Source organism: Anopheles merus, chromosome 3R (assembly GCF_017562075.2).
Source record: "Anopheles merus strain MAF chromosome 3R, AmerM5.1, whole genome shotgun sequence".
Classification (NCBI taxonomy): domain Eukaryota; kingdom Metazoa; phylum Arthropoda; class Insecta; order Diptera; family Culicidae; genus Anopheles; species Anopheles merus.
The window spans coordinates 12,139,231-12,156,595 of NC_054084.1; the positions used below are offsets into that span (position 1 = coordinate 12,139,231).

At 42.7% G+C, this 17,365-nt stretch overlaps 1 protein-coding gene across 1 annotated transcript in view; it reads right to left on the minus strand.

Annotated features, from left to right (window-relative positions):
• LOC121596357 (abhydrolase domain-containing protein 2) overlaps positions 1-17,038 on the minus strand; it is a 30,431-nt gene extending 13,393 nt beyond the window's left edge. The window contains exon 1 of the mRNA XM_041921224.1: positions 16,272-17,038. Coding sequence (XP_041777158.1) covers positions 16,272-16,426 — 155 coding nt within the window. The 5' untranslated portion in view covers positions 16,427-17,038. The remainder of the gene's footprint in view (positions 1-16,271) is intronic.
• Positions 17,039-17,365: the final 327 nt, after the last annotated feature.

Below are 17,365 nucleotides of genomic sequence, written 5' to 3' on the forward strand. Positions count from 1 at the left end.
CATAATAAGACATATTCGTTCCAGGAACTTTTCCATAACCCGTACTACTGAATTTAATTCTTGGAAGTCTTGGAGTTGGTTTTAAACCTACGCGGGTCTGGAACTGATCCTGACACCATACCGGTTCTGCAACTATTCCTGATTCCATCTCGGTTCTGTATCTGATCCTATATCGATCCTGGCATCCATATCGTTACTTTAACTGAATCCACGCCAATCCTGCAACAGATCCAGCGCCTATTCTGGTTCTGGCATTGATTCGTTAGCATATCGCTTTTGTAAATGATTCAGAACCTGTACCAATCCTGGAACAGTTCCTGACAACATTCCCAACTTGAAGCTGGCCTAAAAACCATGCTTCATGAAACTTCTGCCTTTTCTATTCTGGCCTAAAAACAGATTCTATTCGACCGACTAAACAACGTGTCCGTCGTGGGTTCAATCCTAGCATTGATCGTCCTCCCGTAGTAAAGACTGACTATCGGGATGCTTGGTACTGAATATAATTGGCAAAGCCTGTATAGGCAGGCATGTGTCGCATAGGACGTTTACGTCAAATTGAAGAGCCTCAGTCAAGGATCTATTAAGCCTTATTGATTGTCTTGAAATAGACAACAACACAGCAGATAGAGCTCAAAAACAGTTTATTAGATATTATTATAATAAATTGATATTCAAGCATAAAATTATTGAAAAAACATTACTTCATTACCATTTCCCTGACTGGTATTGTTTCGTTACTTCAAACGTAATCCAACCCCGGCAGTTCAATTCGAATAAATAAGGTATAGATGTAATCAGTAAGCAATATCTGCTACCTTCACCATCGATAAAACCGACAGTTGGCGGCGCTATCATAATTGCAATCGGAAATACAACTGGAAAGGAGAGCACCACAAAGCATGCAATCTTGAAGACGGTTTGCCGAGCAAGCGAGGATGGTGGTATCAAGACAACGGGTACGTGGGTTGGCATGCTTCCGGGATTGATTCGTTATTGTAACGATATAGCAAGATAATAGTCAATTGGGGTAAGCACAGGTTCGTTAGCGTGCAAGAGGAGTGTCGTTTTGTACGACAAGAGTTATCGATATTGTTTCTCCGGATATTGCAGTTAAGAAGCAGTAAGTGGTTAGCATGTGGACATGTCTCATGAAAGAAAGAGTTTCATTGATGTTAAAACAGTCGTTTCCCTAAGACCTTAATTGGTTTATTTAATAGTGACCACTGCGCAATAATGCCGTTTTGCTGGCGCCTTTTAGTTCAAAATCACAGACAGCTTGATAATAAGCGGCATTGCTACTACAACACGTGTTTCTAGTTCGTCGCCTTTCTAAGCGCTAATCACAATCAAGCTTCAAGTACGGCAACATAATAAGAAGAAACGAAATGAAAAATTAATGCTTGAATCCGGTTATCACCAATTAAATTTTGGCACATGAGGTTCGCTTATCGCAAAAGAGAACAGAGAAACAGCACAGACGACCCTTTCAGAGCGGACGAAACAAACCAAAATCGCGCCACTGATAGCGTGATCGCTTAACCGGATTAAGAAGTCTATTCCGACCGGAGTACGGAGCCTTTAATCGACGCTGAGGCAAAGAGGTGAAACAAAACCAAACGGAAAGAAATAAAGCGAGCAAATCGTGTATCGTGTCTCGTTTGGCAGCGCCCAGGCTAAAAAGACACATTATCCGCTTGCCAAAGACACATTAAGTCACTGCGAAGCCGATTAGACCATTTGAGCCGGTTAATGATAATGATGATGTTGCTGATGATAAACAAACGGAAGCTTCGGCAGCAGCTAATGGGCAATGGGTATTAAAACCGAACGACTTGACGAGAGAGAGCTTTGCGTTATCGATTTTGGATTGGATTCGGTAGTACGGTGGGTGCGAGTCAAAGTCTTCCCCTCTCTGCATAAAGGAAAGCTCTTGAGATGGCTTTATTTTGCCAGCGAATCGTTCTACGATTTGGCTTTTTGTTTGCACCGAGATTTTGCATGCTTAGCAAATTGGATCATTTGTGTATGTGTGTGTGTGTTTTGTTTCGCAATGTTAAGGCCATTTCGCCATTATTATGGTGCGCATTAGAGTTAAAGTTCAATTTAGCAGAACATTATCAGTGATCAATTTAATGCTAATCGAATTTAAAGTTTATGGTCAACATACTGGGTTTTCCACTAGTTCCCCTAGCCTTGGGACACTTAATGAACTCTTTCTAATGGGAAATGAACTTAATGTAATGGGAATTGGACTCTATAGTACCATTGTTGGACAAAGGGTGCCATAGAGTCCAATTTCTAACATATGATGTTCACTTCCAATAGGAAAGAGTTAAGGAAGTGTCCCACAACTATGAGAACCCCTGGAAATCCTGTAATTGTAAAATACAGTTATTAAAAATATTATTCAAACAATTTTTTTTTAAAAGATTTAATAAATTTTTCAGAGAATCCTCCAGATTGAACAACGAATGTGTAAGACTTTAAATTATCAAACTAAGAAAAAATAAACTTTTTTTAAATAAAGTGACTCCTCGTTATCCACTTCTATAAATTAATTGGGCATTTTTCATTCAAATTCAAACACACATGTCCTTACTGACAGTGAGCAATAAAGCCCAGAAAAGAGATTAAACCCATTTTCACACTTAAAAAAAATAATCAAAAAACATAAAGCACTGATCATGCACCCGTTGCAACCCGCTGCAACACCTAAACACAGCACAGCACAACAATAAACAACTCACAGTACGCCGGGCACCATTTATCATGCCGCATTTGCACGAGTTTCGGGGCTAACATATGGGCCGCTAGGAACAACATCGGAACATATGCAACTGCCGCTGCTTCCACCCCTCCTCCTTCACCACCCACGGCCAAAGATGAAAGTCAAAATAGTTCAAACCGTGTTTGGACGTTCGCCAAAAAAAAAGAACAGTGCAGCATTCGTCCGATCCATCATGCATGCGTCCAACATACTTCTGCCACTTTGGCTCGTTGTCACTATCTCTCTCTCTCGTTTCTTTCATCTAAATGCTTCCGGCCAGCGTTGCACTCTGATGCATTTTATGTCGCGAGCATCAGTGCCGGTCTCGACACTCTGCACACATACGGGAAAACCCATAAACTACGGGAAAACGTCCTAAATTTGGTCGTTTTTGTACCATCACTGCTGCAACTGTTTGAGGCATCAACAACAACAAAAAAAGGAAACTGTTCCACATAGCATCTAAAGCATAACTTGGTGCTTCCGGCATAGCATAGCGGGGGCCTTCACCGCTTTTCACCATCTCCCCCTGTCACTGACAAAATTAAAAATTTAACAGTATTAAACTCTTCTTGGTTCCACTGGTTCCAACGCTTAACACCGAGGTTAAAGTTGTTTCATATCAAAAGCAAAAGAATCATAAAAGAAAGAGCGTAGCACACTGCTCGCTGACCCGGCTGGTGGCGGCTAAAATGATTGTAATTTAATTCCTTTCACATTAGCGCTCCACGTGCGCCGATCACACACCTAACGGGGGAAGATAAAGGGGGGAAAACAAGATTTTTCAAAATAATTATTTTCCATTTCGATAAGCACACGCGGCTGCTGTTTCAACTTTCTTACTTCACCGATCCAAGTTTTCCTCTATTTGATTTATTTTTCTTTCCGACGATTTTCTACGGACATTTATACCACCCGCGACCGACAACTAAAGGTGTCCAAGTTTCATGCTGAAATCTTTTCAAAGAGATAATAAACGAAAATTTCTGCCCAGGCACCCGAAGAAAAGGATCGCTGCAAGGTGAAGGAAGAACATTAGTGGGGAAGAACAGGATTGTGAAAAAACCCCAGAGCATATTTTTCCCTCGTCTTCAGTGCTTGGCTTCGAGGCACATTCGCCGCCCGCTGTCGGAGAAACTTGTCCGTACATGTGTGCAAAGCATTGTGTGCAGTATCGCATCCTTACACACCGGCTGCATCCGACTGCAGGTGCCCGCGTGACACAGGCAGCACACAGCGATGTGCAGATGCAATGATACATTTGACGTGAAAAACTTGTCCGCCGTCGCTCGGCTCTCGCAGAAGTGGCACCAAACAAGACGCTCGACACATCTCCACTTTACTGCGAGACTTCCTCCGCTTCCTTCTGCACAAGGTTGCTGGACTTTGGGAAATGAATTACCAGAGCGCGCACGCAGCACAACATATTGCGTTCCGGAATTGTGTAGCTGTGTGTGTCCCCAGACGCTGCTAAACGATTATTACGCGACGACTTTCAAGGTTTTCCATGATCTTTTTTTTTCCTTTCGGCATGTACGAAAGAAAACATTCTTTGTTTACACTATTCAAAAGGTTGTGCGCTTGTGCCTTTTCGCAGTTTGGTTGGAAAAACAAGGATTGCTTACATACACACATACAGGCCCCCTGACTGGGTTATTGTTGTTGCGAAGTTTTCATCCACCTCGGTTGTGCAGGAGGCACTGCTTCAGAATCAAATAAATGTTTGAGGATCCGTTTTTTTGTCGTGTAGCAGGAGATCCATTCTGAAGCAGCACAGCAACGAATATGGTGGAGTTTTTGAAGAAAAAGGAATAATAAAAAACACACATTCGACGCAAATATTCACCCATGGCAAATAACGTGGCGCAAAAGCAACCTACTACATATGTGGGTGACAACACTCGACTGTTTGCTACTCGACTCGATCCATGCACTCGACTCAATTAGAGTAAATTGAAAATGATTCAGCACTCCCGAGGCTTTTCACGTGTTCGACTAATCGAATTGGCCGTCGGCGTCGGTGCCCTTGGCAAAAAAAAACCAATAGGAAAGGGTCACAAAGCGTCGGAAATACGCTTTGTCAAAGTAATAAAAGTCTGAAAAAAAAGTAGAGAAAGAACTCTCCAAGGCTTTAAAATACAGATAAATATTGATACAATCACTTCAAACTGTTATCGCATGCAAATCCGTGCTAAGCTTTACGTAAAAAAAAAGCTGAACAAGAAATCAAACAATCAAATCACGACCCAGCGAAACTCAATTGCGCGGGCAAGATAATTGAAAGGTCAATTAAATTTTCCATCCTCCAACAAATTCACACCAGCCAGCTCAGAGCATAACACAGAGGGCCCACGAGAAAGAGACACCCTTGTCAGTTTTTCTTTGCTCCAGCATGCTGCACGGAAGTACCACTTCGTCAAGACAATCAAGACGATAGTAGGGGAGTCCTCACTCACTCTTTTATTTCAAGGATTTTTCCTCCCCCATTATTGACAGGGAGGGCGGCAGGAAAAGGGAATAACGAGCTGACCTTTAACGCCGGCGCCAAGAGAATGGCGAAAACTTAAGCAATAAAGCCACGAAACTTTACCCCAGAGCAAGTGAGGAAAAATCTTTCCGCAGTCCGCGGCTTTGCACGGTGGCGTTGGTTTCAGTTTCGCATAAAGGGACTGGTGGGCTTTTGCTGAAGTAATTAAACACTCCATATACTCCACTCGTTGCGGATAAGGGTAAGGTGATGGAAAGATTGTTCCATTCGCCCGTTGATAGCGGTCGGTGGCGCATCAGAACTGAAAGATTAAACGACAAATCCTGGTAGCATTGAAGAGAAAACTGTGCACAGCACACGCAGGGGGGCTGATGACATCGGTCATTTGCAGCCAATCAACCGAATCTCGTTAGCTCGCTCCGTACGCCATTTCTTGGAAGGGCCTGGCCGGTGGTGTGTGTGCTTTGGTGCACAAAATGGAAGCTTCTTTTTTTCCCGTCCCAATCAAAAGGAATGAAACGGAAGAGAGAAAAAAAAGCTACCCAATGGACGACACGAATATTGCACCCATTGCGTCCTTGCCCGGGGGAGCGCAACACGTTGACCTCTTCGATGCGTAGGAAAATTGTATATCCTCGCTGAAGGGCAAAGTAAACGCTGGAAGGAAAAACGTTTTGCTTTTTCCAAGAAAAAACTTCCCGTTAACCTCCCCGTTCGGTGTGGGTTAGTATTTTGGCTATCGATTGGAAAATTGTCATAACCTTCTTGTGCCTCCCTCCCCACTTGGCTGTGGCCTTTTTCCCAACCAATATTTCAATCACTTAGCTACATTGAACCGGCGTGTGATGGAAAAGTACCAATTGCCATCGACAGTGCAGCAGTAACGCTTCGGCGGGTAAAAAATGTCACGCATGAATGGTTGAAGATGTCGCTTTTGTACCATTTCCTACTATTTCCATTGAATGGAAAGTAAAAGAATTTCCATTTCGCTCCTCCGTAGCCCATTCGCAATCGCCCACGAAGACGGGCGGCTGTGTATCTATAAATTGGTCATTTGTTCAAACGATCAAGTTGGTTTTTGCTCCACCTCGCTTAGTACTAGGCACCCTCCTTCTCCTCAGCTTCCTTTCTTTTCCCATTGCGCTTTATTTCCTCTCAATTTATTGAACACTCTTCTAGTCAAGCCGGGCACATTTATTGCTGCCTCAGCGCGATCCGTTTCGCTTTCTACACACACACCAATACCCGTGGTGTGACGTCGTTTGTCCCCTGGATCGGGGAGAGAGAGAGAGACCTACGACACCCGGACTGTAACCGGAACGCGACCACGGCCAAGTGCATTGAAGTGGCGGCCGGTGGACCATTATTATTATGATTGTGCTTCCATCCGTTCGGCCGCATCAGGTTTACAATGGACCTAAAAGTATTTGTGTGGGTGTGTGTGTTTGTGTGTATTTTTGTGATAATTCTCTTCCCCCCTACGGTAGCCACGCGACCAATAGACGGTGGTGGGTTTGTAGCAGATGATGCTCCTTCTACGTCACACGGAATTCTTTTGTGTGAAAATCGGTCCACTTGAAATTCTGCTTTCACCGGCCACCGCTTTTCAAGGAAACGGTCGTGAAAAGGATGCGGCGTCACAATGGGGATACTACTGAATGGAGATGCTAAATGAGCTGTAAAAGATTAAATTTTCAATCGTGGGAAAGCTTTCAATGTACGAATGTGCTATTGCTATTTTCTTATGATTTAGTAATAACGTCCCTTCGACAGGTTTATGGCAATAAAAACATATTATTTTGATATGTTGTTTTCAATGGACCGGTGTAAATACATCATAAGCTCAGTTGAACACTAAATTCGTTCAAAATTGAGTGTTCCTACTTGACGCGGACGAAACAGTTCAGGTTTTAGCGTATATCCAGTGCAGGGGTAAGTTAGCGTCGCGCCAAGCTCTACGTGTATAACAGCGCTGGTTGTAAGTTCGATTCTACTGTGAACCTCTAATTGTGGATGCGCTTCAAAAATTAAAAAAAAACTTTTCAGTGACCACAAATGTTAATATTTCTCTAAATTTCAGTTGATAAGTCAAAATGATATTCATGTTTATCGACATTGGCTACTCTACTATGTACGACAATTCAGTAAATTTTAGACCATTCAGAAAATTTGGTAAATTTACAATGCAGTAATTCGTTCCACTTTAAATCCAGCCAATAAAATCATATTGATGAATGAAAATGTAGGCTTCATTGTAATAACATTCAATGTTGCACGAATCACTTTGCAACAGGACTTTCCTAGCTAATAGAAACGAATTATAAACGCTTTCTCTCCTTCAAAAATATCATTACGAGCTCAATTTGCACTCAAGCTGCACTGTCATGCACAACAAAAGATAAACCAAGGATCCCATCAACCTTGTTCCATCGTGCTCCTGAGTTAAGATGTCACCTCATATGTTGTGCCCACCAACACACACACGATCCCACCGGGTTTGGGAAGGTTCATTACTTAATTGAAATACAAAACCGCTCCGACGGCGGCTTTGTGCCGCACGAACGACAACATGTGAGAGAGTGATAGGATTTGCTGTCGTTTACCGGGCCACTGCCGTATCTCTGATATGTCGTCGCCGTCGGAGCGTTTGCTGCGAAAACGTGCTCCCAACGGCACAGTGCTCGCTCGTTTCAAACAATCTTCCAAGGATGCGATGGGAAACCGAAGCTGTTATGTAGGTGGAGGATGTTAGCATTCCCACAACTAGGGGTGAAAGAACGGTCCCCAAAACCGAAGCGCATTACACCTTACCGCCTCGCTGACAGTGAGTGTGTTTAAAGGCGAATTTAAAATTACCCTGCTGTGACAAGCTTCCGTTAATTAGATTGATGTAAGCTTCGAGAAAGCTAATAGCCCTCTGTGTTCAGCCTGCCAACTGACGCCTTCTTGTCAGTCAGTCGCGCAAGGAGGCAGATTGTTTAATGAGTTTTTCACTGTCAATGCTACCACGTGATACACGGTTGCGGCTGCCACAGGGAGTGAATGGGGTCGACTTTATGCGGTTGTACTACCGAGTCGCTTTTTGAATGTTATCGAAACGAATCAATTGAAAGGCGAAAGTTTAATTGAGTTAGTTATTTATCAGCTCTAGAGGGAGTTGAACAATACATAACAATATTCAATTCTATTCACAAAGAATTGAAAATCGCTTCAAGAAAGGCGTTAGTGCTCCCGCACACAGGCAAAGTGCCTAGGTTGCTATCAATCATTGAAAATGCTACTAATGCGGCAACAATAAACCGCTTCGCCTTTGATAGCTTTCGCACACGTTCCGTCAATTGACCTAAGAGTCATTCGGATAAATTTTATAGCCGTCAGCTATCGATCTATAGACGAAACGACACCCAAGCTTCACATTTCCAGCTCGAGAAAAAATAGTCCCATGGAGTGCGATAAAACACGTCTGTATTTTATTTCCGGCTTTTTTTTGCCGCTCTAGATCATAACGAAATCATTTCCAACCGGGCATGAAACAAACTCCACAATAAAGAAAAATTATCCTCCACAGGTTGAAGGGAAAGCAATTCAAATGACCATAATTGCTTACGCTAGACGAAATGCAACAAGTGCCTTCCACAGACATTCATACTTTTTTCCCCACCAAATGTCATCGAGTTGGAAAAGTTCTTCCTTTAGCGGGCAACAGCTCACTTTCTGACCAATTATCCGGTCGTTTGCGGTGGGAGATTGAAATTCAAAAAAAAAACATGCATAAAGGCTAGCTTTTCTTTGCAAAAATTAAAATGCACAGTAAAGAGCGTCGAAAAGTAAAAGTTTGAATAATGACTTGGCCGTAATGGCGAAAAGGTGCAGAAAACACTTTGGTGGATGACTGTGGTGAAAGAAGCTGTTCGGCTTGGTTGGATTGTAGTCGTGGGCAGTGGGTAGTAGTAGTACAATCAGGGCTGCTTGTTTGGCAATAAATTATCCCTCGGCATAGACAGTCGGATAGGGAGGGGAACGTTAATTATCATTAGTGTTGTTGTGCTGTGCTAGTAGTGAATGATGATTAGTATTATTTTCCCACTTACACTTTGTGGTAATGTTTGTTTGCCTTTTTGTCTAAATCCGTTTGACCGTTGGTCGCTGATTGATCATCCTTCTCGAACCTTCTAATCGCGCGCGGTTCGCTTAGTAGACAGCCATACGACCACCAGAGTAGTGTTCGATTCGAACGGAACGGTCTCTCAATTTAGGGAGGTCGGTTTATTACTCCGCTCCTCTGGCGGTGGTTTATGCGCTTGTTAAAGGTGTTTTTATTTTCGTACACCATCGCACCAACACACACCACAGCACACAGCACCATTGATAACGCACAGTAAAGAACGTTTGCTTGTTGGGAATGTACGAGAAACCGAAACTCCTCATAGAACACCCTGGAATACCGTGGGGGACGCCGGGGGCTTGAGTTGGGTTGGCAGTCGGAACCTTCAGACCTTCAGATACCGCACACGGCAGACAACAACAGCACTGGCTACTGCTAAAAATATACCTCTCCCAATACTTTCGGCTGAGACAGAAGACAGACCGAAGGAACTGAGACGCATTGGGCCGGTTTGTTCCGTTCCGCTGGCAATGGTTTACTTTTCCCAAAAGGTGAAAAAAAAATGAACGCTACCCAGGCGTTCCCCAGGCGGGAATACTATATCTGGAAGCACAAACGCGGCAAACGTCCCCAAACCAGGTGTACCAGTGGTTCAATTGCGTATTTGTTAGGTCTGTTGGAGGACAATCATCGACACAGAGTCAGGCGGAACAATGGCGTCGGCGACGGTGGACAGAAACAGCTGGCTTCTTATCTCTTTACCGGCGACGCAAAACATTGTGGTGCTGGGAAAATTGCGTCGACTAGCGTGGTACTTTCATTTTCTTTCAATTTATATGAGTTCAATACAAGTTGCTTGAAAGAACAGTGAAAGCATAGCAAAGTCACATATATTCGCCATTGTTTACCCAAGTCTTCTACGGCTTTATAACAATTTGTCACACTCCTTATGTTGTTTGCATAATAACACTCATCATCCTGCTCGATGGAGGCCCGTGTGGTGACAAAACAACACATGAAGTGTTTATTGCGATAGTGCGCCGTTGTGATACCTTGGCAATATCGATCTTATCGGCAAATCGAAACGAGCACACCCCGGGCCGCCAGGGCTTGGCTTGGTGGACAAATTCGTGGATGGAATAATGATAAACAACTCATGCATAAAACATGCTCACAAGGGATCTTTGTGGAAAACGAGCGCCAAATATGGACTGCTCATCCAACAGCAAACAAACAAAAAGTCGCACTCGTGCCCTTCCGTGTATCAGACGAGATGAGATAAGAGCAGTTAGTTTTATAAGATTTTGCAGAGAATAATTTGTAAGAGTAAGTTGTTATCAGTTCTACTGTATCTGCTTTTACATCCCATTAGTTGCTAATAAATCATCTTCAAATGTACCGACAAGCTTCTGTCTATGACTATACATTCCTATTGACTTTGAAAGCATGTTATCACATACGTGAAAACGAGATGTTCTCGTATGTGCGCTGAATGTTGCACGTCCAGTTAAAATATTCGATGAATGTGTATACGCTTTGCATCCGATACGGATGTGTTACTATTCCTTCCGCTGTTTGAAATGTAAGGAATTTACGGATGGCATCCACGAGGGCCGAAGCGAACCTTCGAATTCGAATGCTATTCAAATTGGAATATATGCAAGGGAGATGAATTCTACTCGGAGCAAATCGGGAAAAAAGATTAAAGTGACACGCCACTCGTTAAGGTTACGAATGCTGAACACTTTACCAGAAGACTTGTGGTTTCTCTATACCAAGGAGGGGTTTTCTAATAGAGATGTTGGGCAGACTGACTTTTAATGTTTCTTAAAAATTTCACAGCCCGAATGACCTCAGGACACCCTTGAGCAGTGTCGTAATGTTGATACACACCTCCAAAGACTTCAATATTTAACTGCACCGAACTGCAACTCCTAGCAAATGCTGTAGAGTTGGTCATAGATCAAACGTTACCCAAAATTGTTACTGACATTGACCTAGTGTAGATGACCTTACATCTCAATATTTTCGCACATCACAAGCCAGGGTATTTGAATGTCAGCAAATACCCAAAAAGGGCAACGTTTCCTAAAGCAAAAGGACAGTGGCTGAAGGACACTCTCAGAGTTAAGCTTGTAGTACTGAATCTAGTCTTGTCCATGTCTAAGGCAAAATGTACGAAGCAAAAGTAATACCTTCATGTTGTGAAATTTTGTTAAGTCCACGATTACACACAATGAAGTTAAATAAGTTTTTCAGATCCTACGTTTCCTTAAAGTTGTACCAGTGAACATATTATTTTTTGATACAGGTTGCTTGTAAAACTTCGCGCAAAAGGTAACGATCAAACCCAGTTCTAACTGTATCTACTGTTTTACAGTCAGAAACTAAGACAAAAAAAAGAACCGTAAAAAAAACTATCTAGATGTTGTTGCTCTAAACTACCAAACACTGTTTTCCCATCTACCTAAACTCGTTACAACTTTTGCACTAGCAATGGGGGGTTGACCATAGGGTCAAGGATTTACCAACACCACCACGAATTCACGGAGAGGAATTGCGATGCATTGCGATGCGAATCGTAAAACAATTCGTTGGTAGCTGATCTCGTAGCACGGGTAAAGTTTCGCCACTTAGGTGCAACTAATTCGGCAGGATAACGAAGGTGCAGGGGGTGTTGGGGTAAATATTGCCCTTCTGCAATTAGATTGGAAACGTGAGCTCTGTTCCAAAATACCGGTACGCGCTAGGGTCGTTTTGGAAATGGAAAAGTTTTACATTAAATAATGGAAAGTGGGGCTAGCTTTACAGCAAACAACAATTGGTTTAATCAAGAAAGAATTCACCAACAGTTACTATAATAGAAGATATTTATTTATCAAATCAGTCTTTCTTGCAAAAGCTTACGGTTGTCTCCTTTCTTCATGTTTGAAATAAGATTAAAACATTGCAACCATTCAACTCATCGAGGAACGCTGAACATTTTCTCGTGCCAGAGAATGCAAAGAATTCGATCGACATAAATAGCTTAAACCCAAAAAAGTGCTTTAAAAACATCAATTTATTAATGTAATCAGTCAACACAGAATCTCCTCCCGGACACGCAGAAATCACAAAAATAAAAAGCCTTCAAGTAATGTACGCCATTAGGCCTCTCATCTCATCTCAACGCCAAACGCTGTAACCTCATGTAATTAATATTCATCGAAATAGCGAATATTTAATCGTCTGCTGGTTTATGCATTCCAGCTGCCACCGCTTTCGCTGCCCCCCTTTGCAATCGTTCGCAGCATTTTTGGTGCAAATGAAAACAAACAAATCATCATGCTTTATTCTCCATCTGCCCCATCCAGCGAAACCGCAGCCGAGTATGATTGCCTAAGGTTAGGCAGGGGGAAGCCGGACCCAGTTTCCTTACGCGGATTTGGCAGTTGCTAAGTCGAGTTTGTACTTTACTCACCGTCACACGAAAAAGCCAGACGCGACCGATCGGACGATGATATCATCCGTATGAACTTTGGACGGAGGTAACGTGTCGCTGTCGTGACGAAGCGTGCCCCGTCGACAAGAAATGCTTTTTTTTTTTAAAGCAGTCTGATAAGTGAGCGTATTCTAGAACAAGTCTAGCCCGCTGTGTCGTTATCAGTCGTATGACAAGTGTGCGAAGGCAGCACACGAATGATGTAAGTGTCGCTTATGTGTGTGATTCGTCCGAAAGGGCATGTGAAACACAGTCTTTAAATAAACGGTGTGAACAAAACATTACTTAGAAAAAATGGAAATGATAAAAAAGCGAAATAGAAGAACGACTAATCCGATCCACTACACATTGTTGCATTCGACTACTGACGCCGTCGCTACTGCAAGTAAGTGATAGACGGTAAGCTGCTGACGCATTCTAGGCCTCGCCGCCGCTAGCCATCAATGGGGAACTGACCTAGAAACAGAGGAGAGGAAGAAAGAAAGAAAGAAAAAAAAACGCGACCAAAACGCCGTCAAACCGTTTACACAACCGGTTCTGCTTTTCGTGCCGTGCCGTGGAAACGCATCCAGCCGCGGCATTGGCGCAAGGGCGACTGGTCCTACCCCTACCAATATGTGTGTGAACGAGAACATTCTCCAAGGGTGTAAGAGGGGGCTTTTATTGCATGCGTTGTAAATTTAAGCACATGGAATATTGCACCAACATCATCTAAGGTTGTTTACAACGTTTGCAGATCTCGTTCAATGGGATGGAAGCAAATATATCTTGAGAAATAAATCACGGCAAAGGAGAGCACATACAATAAGGATGTGAAAAGAGAAAAGATCAAGCTTAAAATGTTCCAAAATAAGCAATTAAAGTTAAATTTTCTTTTCGACATCGACCTTTAAAACGAATATCTTAAATGTTCCTAATTGATACTCAATTTTAAGCATTATGTCTTTGTGTTTTTAAAGGGGTTTGTCTATTAGGAGTTATTTTACGTATCGGAAATGAACGTAACGATCCACAAAAAGTCCTTGTTTGAGCTATTGTAAGGCGGATACTGGAATTTACTTTTTTTATGGACCAACAGAACAATACAGATTTTTGGATTTATTCCGCAATTTTACGTAACTCTGTTATTATTCCAGCTTTTCGAACTGGAATCTTTACTGGTGCTATTAGATTTGGTAGATGGAATTGGAATTCGTCAGTCAAAATCAGAGCGATCAGAGCGAGATGTCAGAGCTCGATCAGAGAGACATTAGAATTCTTGTCTCTCTAGTGTAATAACGTGGAATGGAATTTGTTTTAATTTTTTCTGTTTGATCGACTCAAACGCTTGTTACCACATTGAAAGCATGTCTGCTTTTGTTCAGCCTTCCATTTAATTGAAAATGGGCTTTTATTTAGGTTGTTTCTAGATCTAGAATCTAGAAAGGGGGGTCCGAATTAATGTTTCGCGCCGTGGTAACTTCTGTTAAACGGGCTTTGCCATACCGATTCCAATTCCATCTACCAAATCTAATAGCACCATACAAGATATGCGAGTAGCGGCTTAGTGTATAAGCTGTGATTAGCTATTAGTGTTTGATTTGATTCCCGGCCCATTCTTAACGGAAAAAAAAACAACTCATTTTCAAACCTCATGCGCACTATTTACTATCGAATTTAGGTATTTCGATCTCAACATTATTGTAAGTTAGCTGAAGATAATTTTACGTTTTGACGATGCTTTAAGTTATTTATTTATTTATTATTTTGCCATAACAGCCTTTTTTGTACCATGTTTTTACTTTGTTATTTATGTTGTCTACTTCAGATAGGTCCGAAGTTAATTAGATGTTGTCTACTTCAGATAGGTCCGAAGTTAAAAAGCTGATAATTGTTATGTAGACTACTCTAGTTTAATTGTATTGCTACTGAGTAAATAGTAAACTTAAATAATCATAATACATACTAACACAACAAAGAGCAAATCACACGCAGTGAACAAGAATTAAGACGAAAACTTGTAGAGAGGTGCCAGTCAAATAACATGTAACGCTGATTGAATTTACGGGTCATCGCATTTTGAGGGTCGTTCTCAGTATACACACGTCTTGTAAGGTACGTTCTTATTAATCTATAGTTACGAAGTATTCTAGGGGGAACATTTACATTGGGCATTCTCAAATCTCCTAGCAAGTGTGTCCAGACCAAATAACAAACAACCAGTATATGATAATAGATTATAATGAAAACTACAATCATTTCAATATTGGAACAAAAAATCATTTAAAAAAAAGCATGAAAATATTACAAATCACTAAAACAACGTACAATATCCGTCACCGTTTTCCAAACCATCATTACATCAATAAAATATTTTTGTTTAGGTTTCAAATATGCAATCAAACATTGAACAAATTACAGAACCACGTGGCATGACTTGTTTTACCAACGCGTAAACTTTTGTTAGCAGTTCACCAAACGATCCTCTCGCCATAGTTCCAATATCTTATTACGATAATTTACCGCATAATTGACTACCTCCCCTGGTGCATCCGATCCGGGACTCGTCTCTCCCGTGAATTGTATGATAATTTGGTTGTAACTCCCAAACATGGTCCAATTTCCTGTTGCCCAGCCGTACACCGATATATGTGTGTGTGTATATGTGTACAAGAAAAACAAGCAACACACGAACACGGCCGATTGTCTGCACCTTTCTCGACTTCACGCCCTTTTTCCATGCCCATGTTATTGCGACGTTTTTGGAACTTTCTCCATCGAACGACGTGTGCGCAAACACAAAGAAAACGGTAGGGAGGAGCGGGGGGAGTGAGGGGATGAACGGTTGCCGTCTAACAGAAGGGAACCCTTTTTTGGGGAATGGAGCGCTTCCGCTACAGCGTATCGGTCGTCTCCAAGGCGACCGTAAGCTTCCACCAGCGCAACGGTTGCTTTGATTTTGAATTTGCTGCACCAAAAACGGCCCCACTGTGCCTGGTGGCGGGTTGAAATGCGTACAGAGAAAGAGACAGGGTTCAGGGCTTTTGCGTTGTCCCTTCACACCCATCCCTTCACACTGCTCCACACCACTCCATCTCCACCGACTCCACAAACACACACACACACACGACGGAAACGGTTCCGTATGAACGGATTCTTCCATCTAGACGCTTCCATTGACGAGGGAAAGCTTGGCCTTCGGTCGCGAAAATAGGCGACGGCGCAGAGCGGAAGCGAGTGCAAATGCGAAATCAAAACAAAAAGGCGTGGAAACACACGCACACACACATGGAAGCGAATATGCGCCGCTACGTGTGGAGGAAGGTGGAGTTTTCAGAATGATGAATGGGAGCAGCGGCAGCGCTAATTGCTGCTCCGTTGGGTAGCTGGGAGTGTTGCCGAAACACACAGTGGGCGAAACACACAAAAACACAATGAAATGACTTACGGTTCCCGTAGCATCGGGGCAATCTTGTTGAAGCACTCCATGAACTGGCCATCTTTGCAGACGATGCTGGGGATCTGTGGCGTGCTGCTGACGTTCAGTATCCGGAACAGTATGCAGAGTATGACGGCGATAACCGCCAGGAATGCGGGCGACATGCTGCTGCTGCTGGAGGAATTTTGAATTCACACTTCACGCAATTTTTTGTCACACAAGGGCAAGGGACGGAGAGAGAGGACTGCACCAAGTAGCGACGTGGTTTCCCGCACTCAAGCACTCAACACAATTCTCTTTTTTTTCGCTTGCAATTCACAAATTCACCGCCTTTGCACGTTTATTGTAGCAGGCGGTGCAGACTGTTTCGTGTATGTGTGTGGAACGAACGAACTGCCTAGTGCTGCACACACTCACTAAGGGCTTCCAATTAACGATTCGCTTGGCCCTTACACTGTTTGCCGGAGCACGGATTGCGGTTTCCACCTTCACTTTTCGAATTCAGCACAGGCATAAACACACACAACTCCCCTAATCCTTAACCCAACTTCTTTGCATTCCGCAGTGCGGCTGTGTTTTCCAACCACAAACACTCGTAGACGGAGCCAGCTGGTTTGTCCAGCGATAGGAAATGCTTGTTCCTTCGCAACACGGCGTGCCGATTGGCCGATTCGCCGTGAGTCGCTGTGAAAAACCCGTCTCGTTGCGCGTGCAGGGAAAATTAAACAGTAAACATTATCCAGCGGAACCTTCTCGGCTAGCTGTGTGAAGCGCACTGCCCAATGGGCAAAGTTTGACACAGTTGACAGATGGTAGATGGCACGAGCACATTGCTGTCAATTAAGAGGTTTTATATGACACTCAAGAACTTAGTTCCTCTTTTCCGATGTTTTTAGTTCTCTAATGAAGGGGTTCGAACTAATTGCAACTAAATGAGATGAAAAAAAAAGCTCAACGATGTTAGCTATATGCTATATGGCTTATTTTAATGAAATGTATTTATACAACGAATTGATTTACAGTGCTCTTAAAATTTGTCATTTAGTTCGAAAAAGTTCGAAATATTTATTTATTTATGTTTAATGATTTGAAGAAAGTGTATG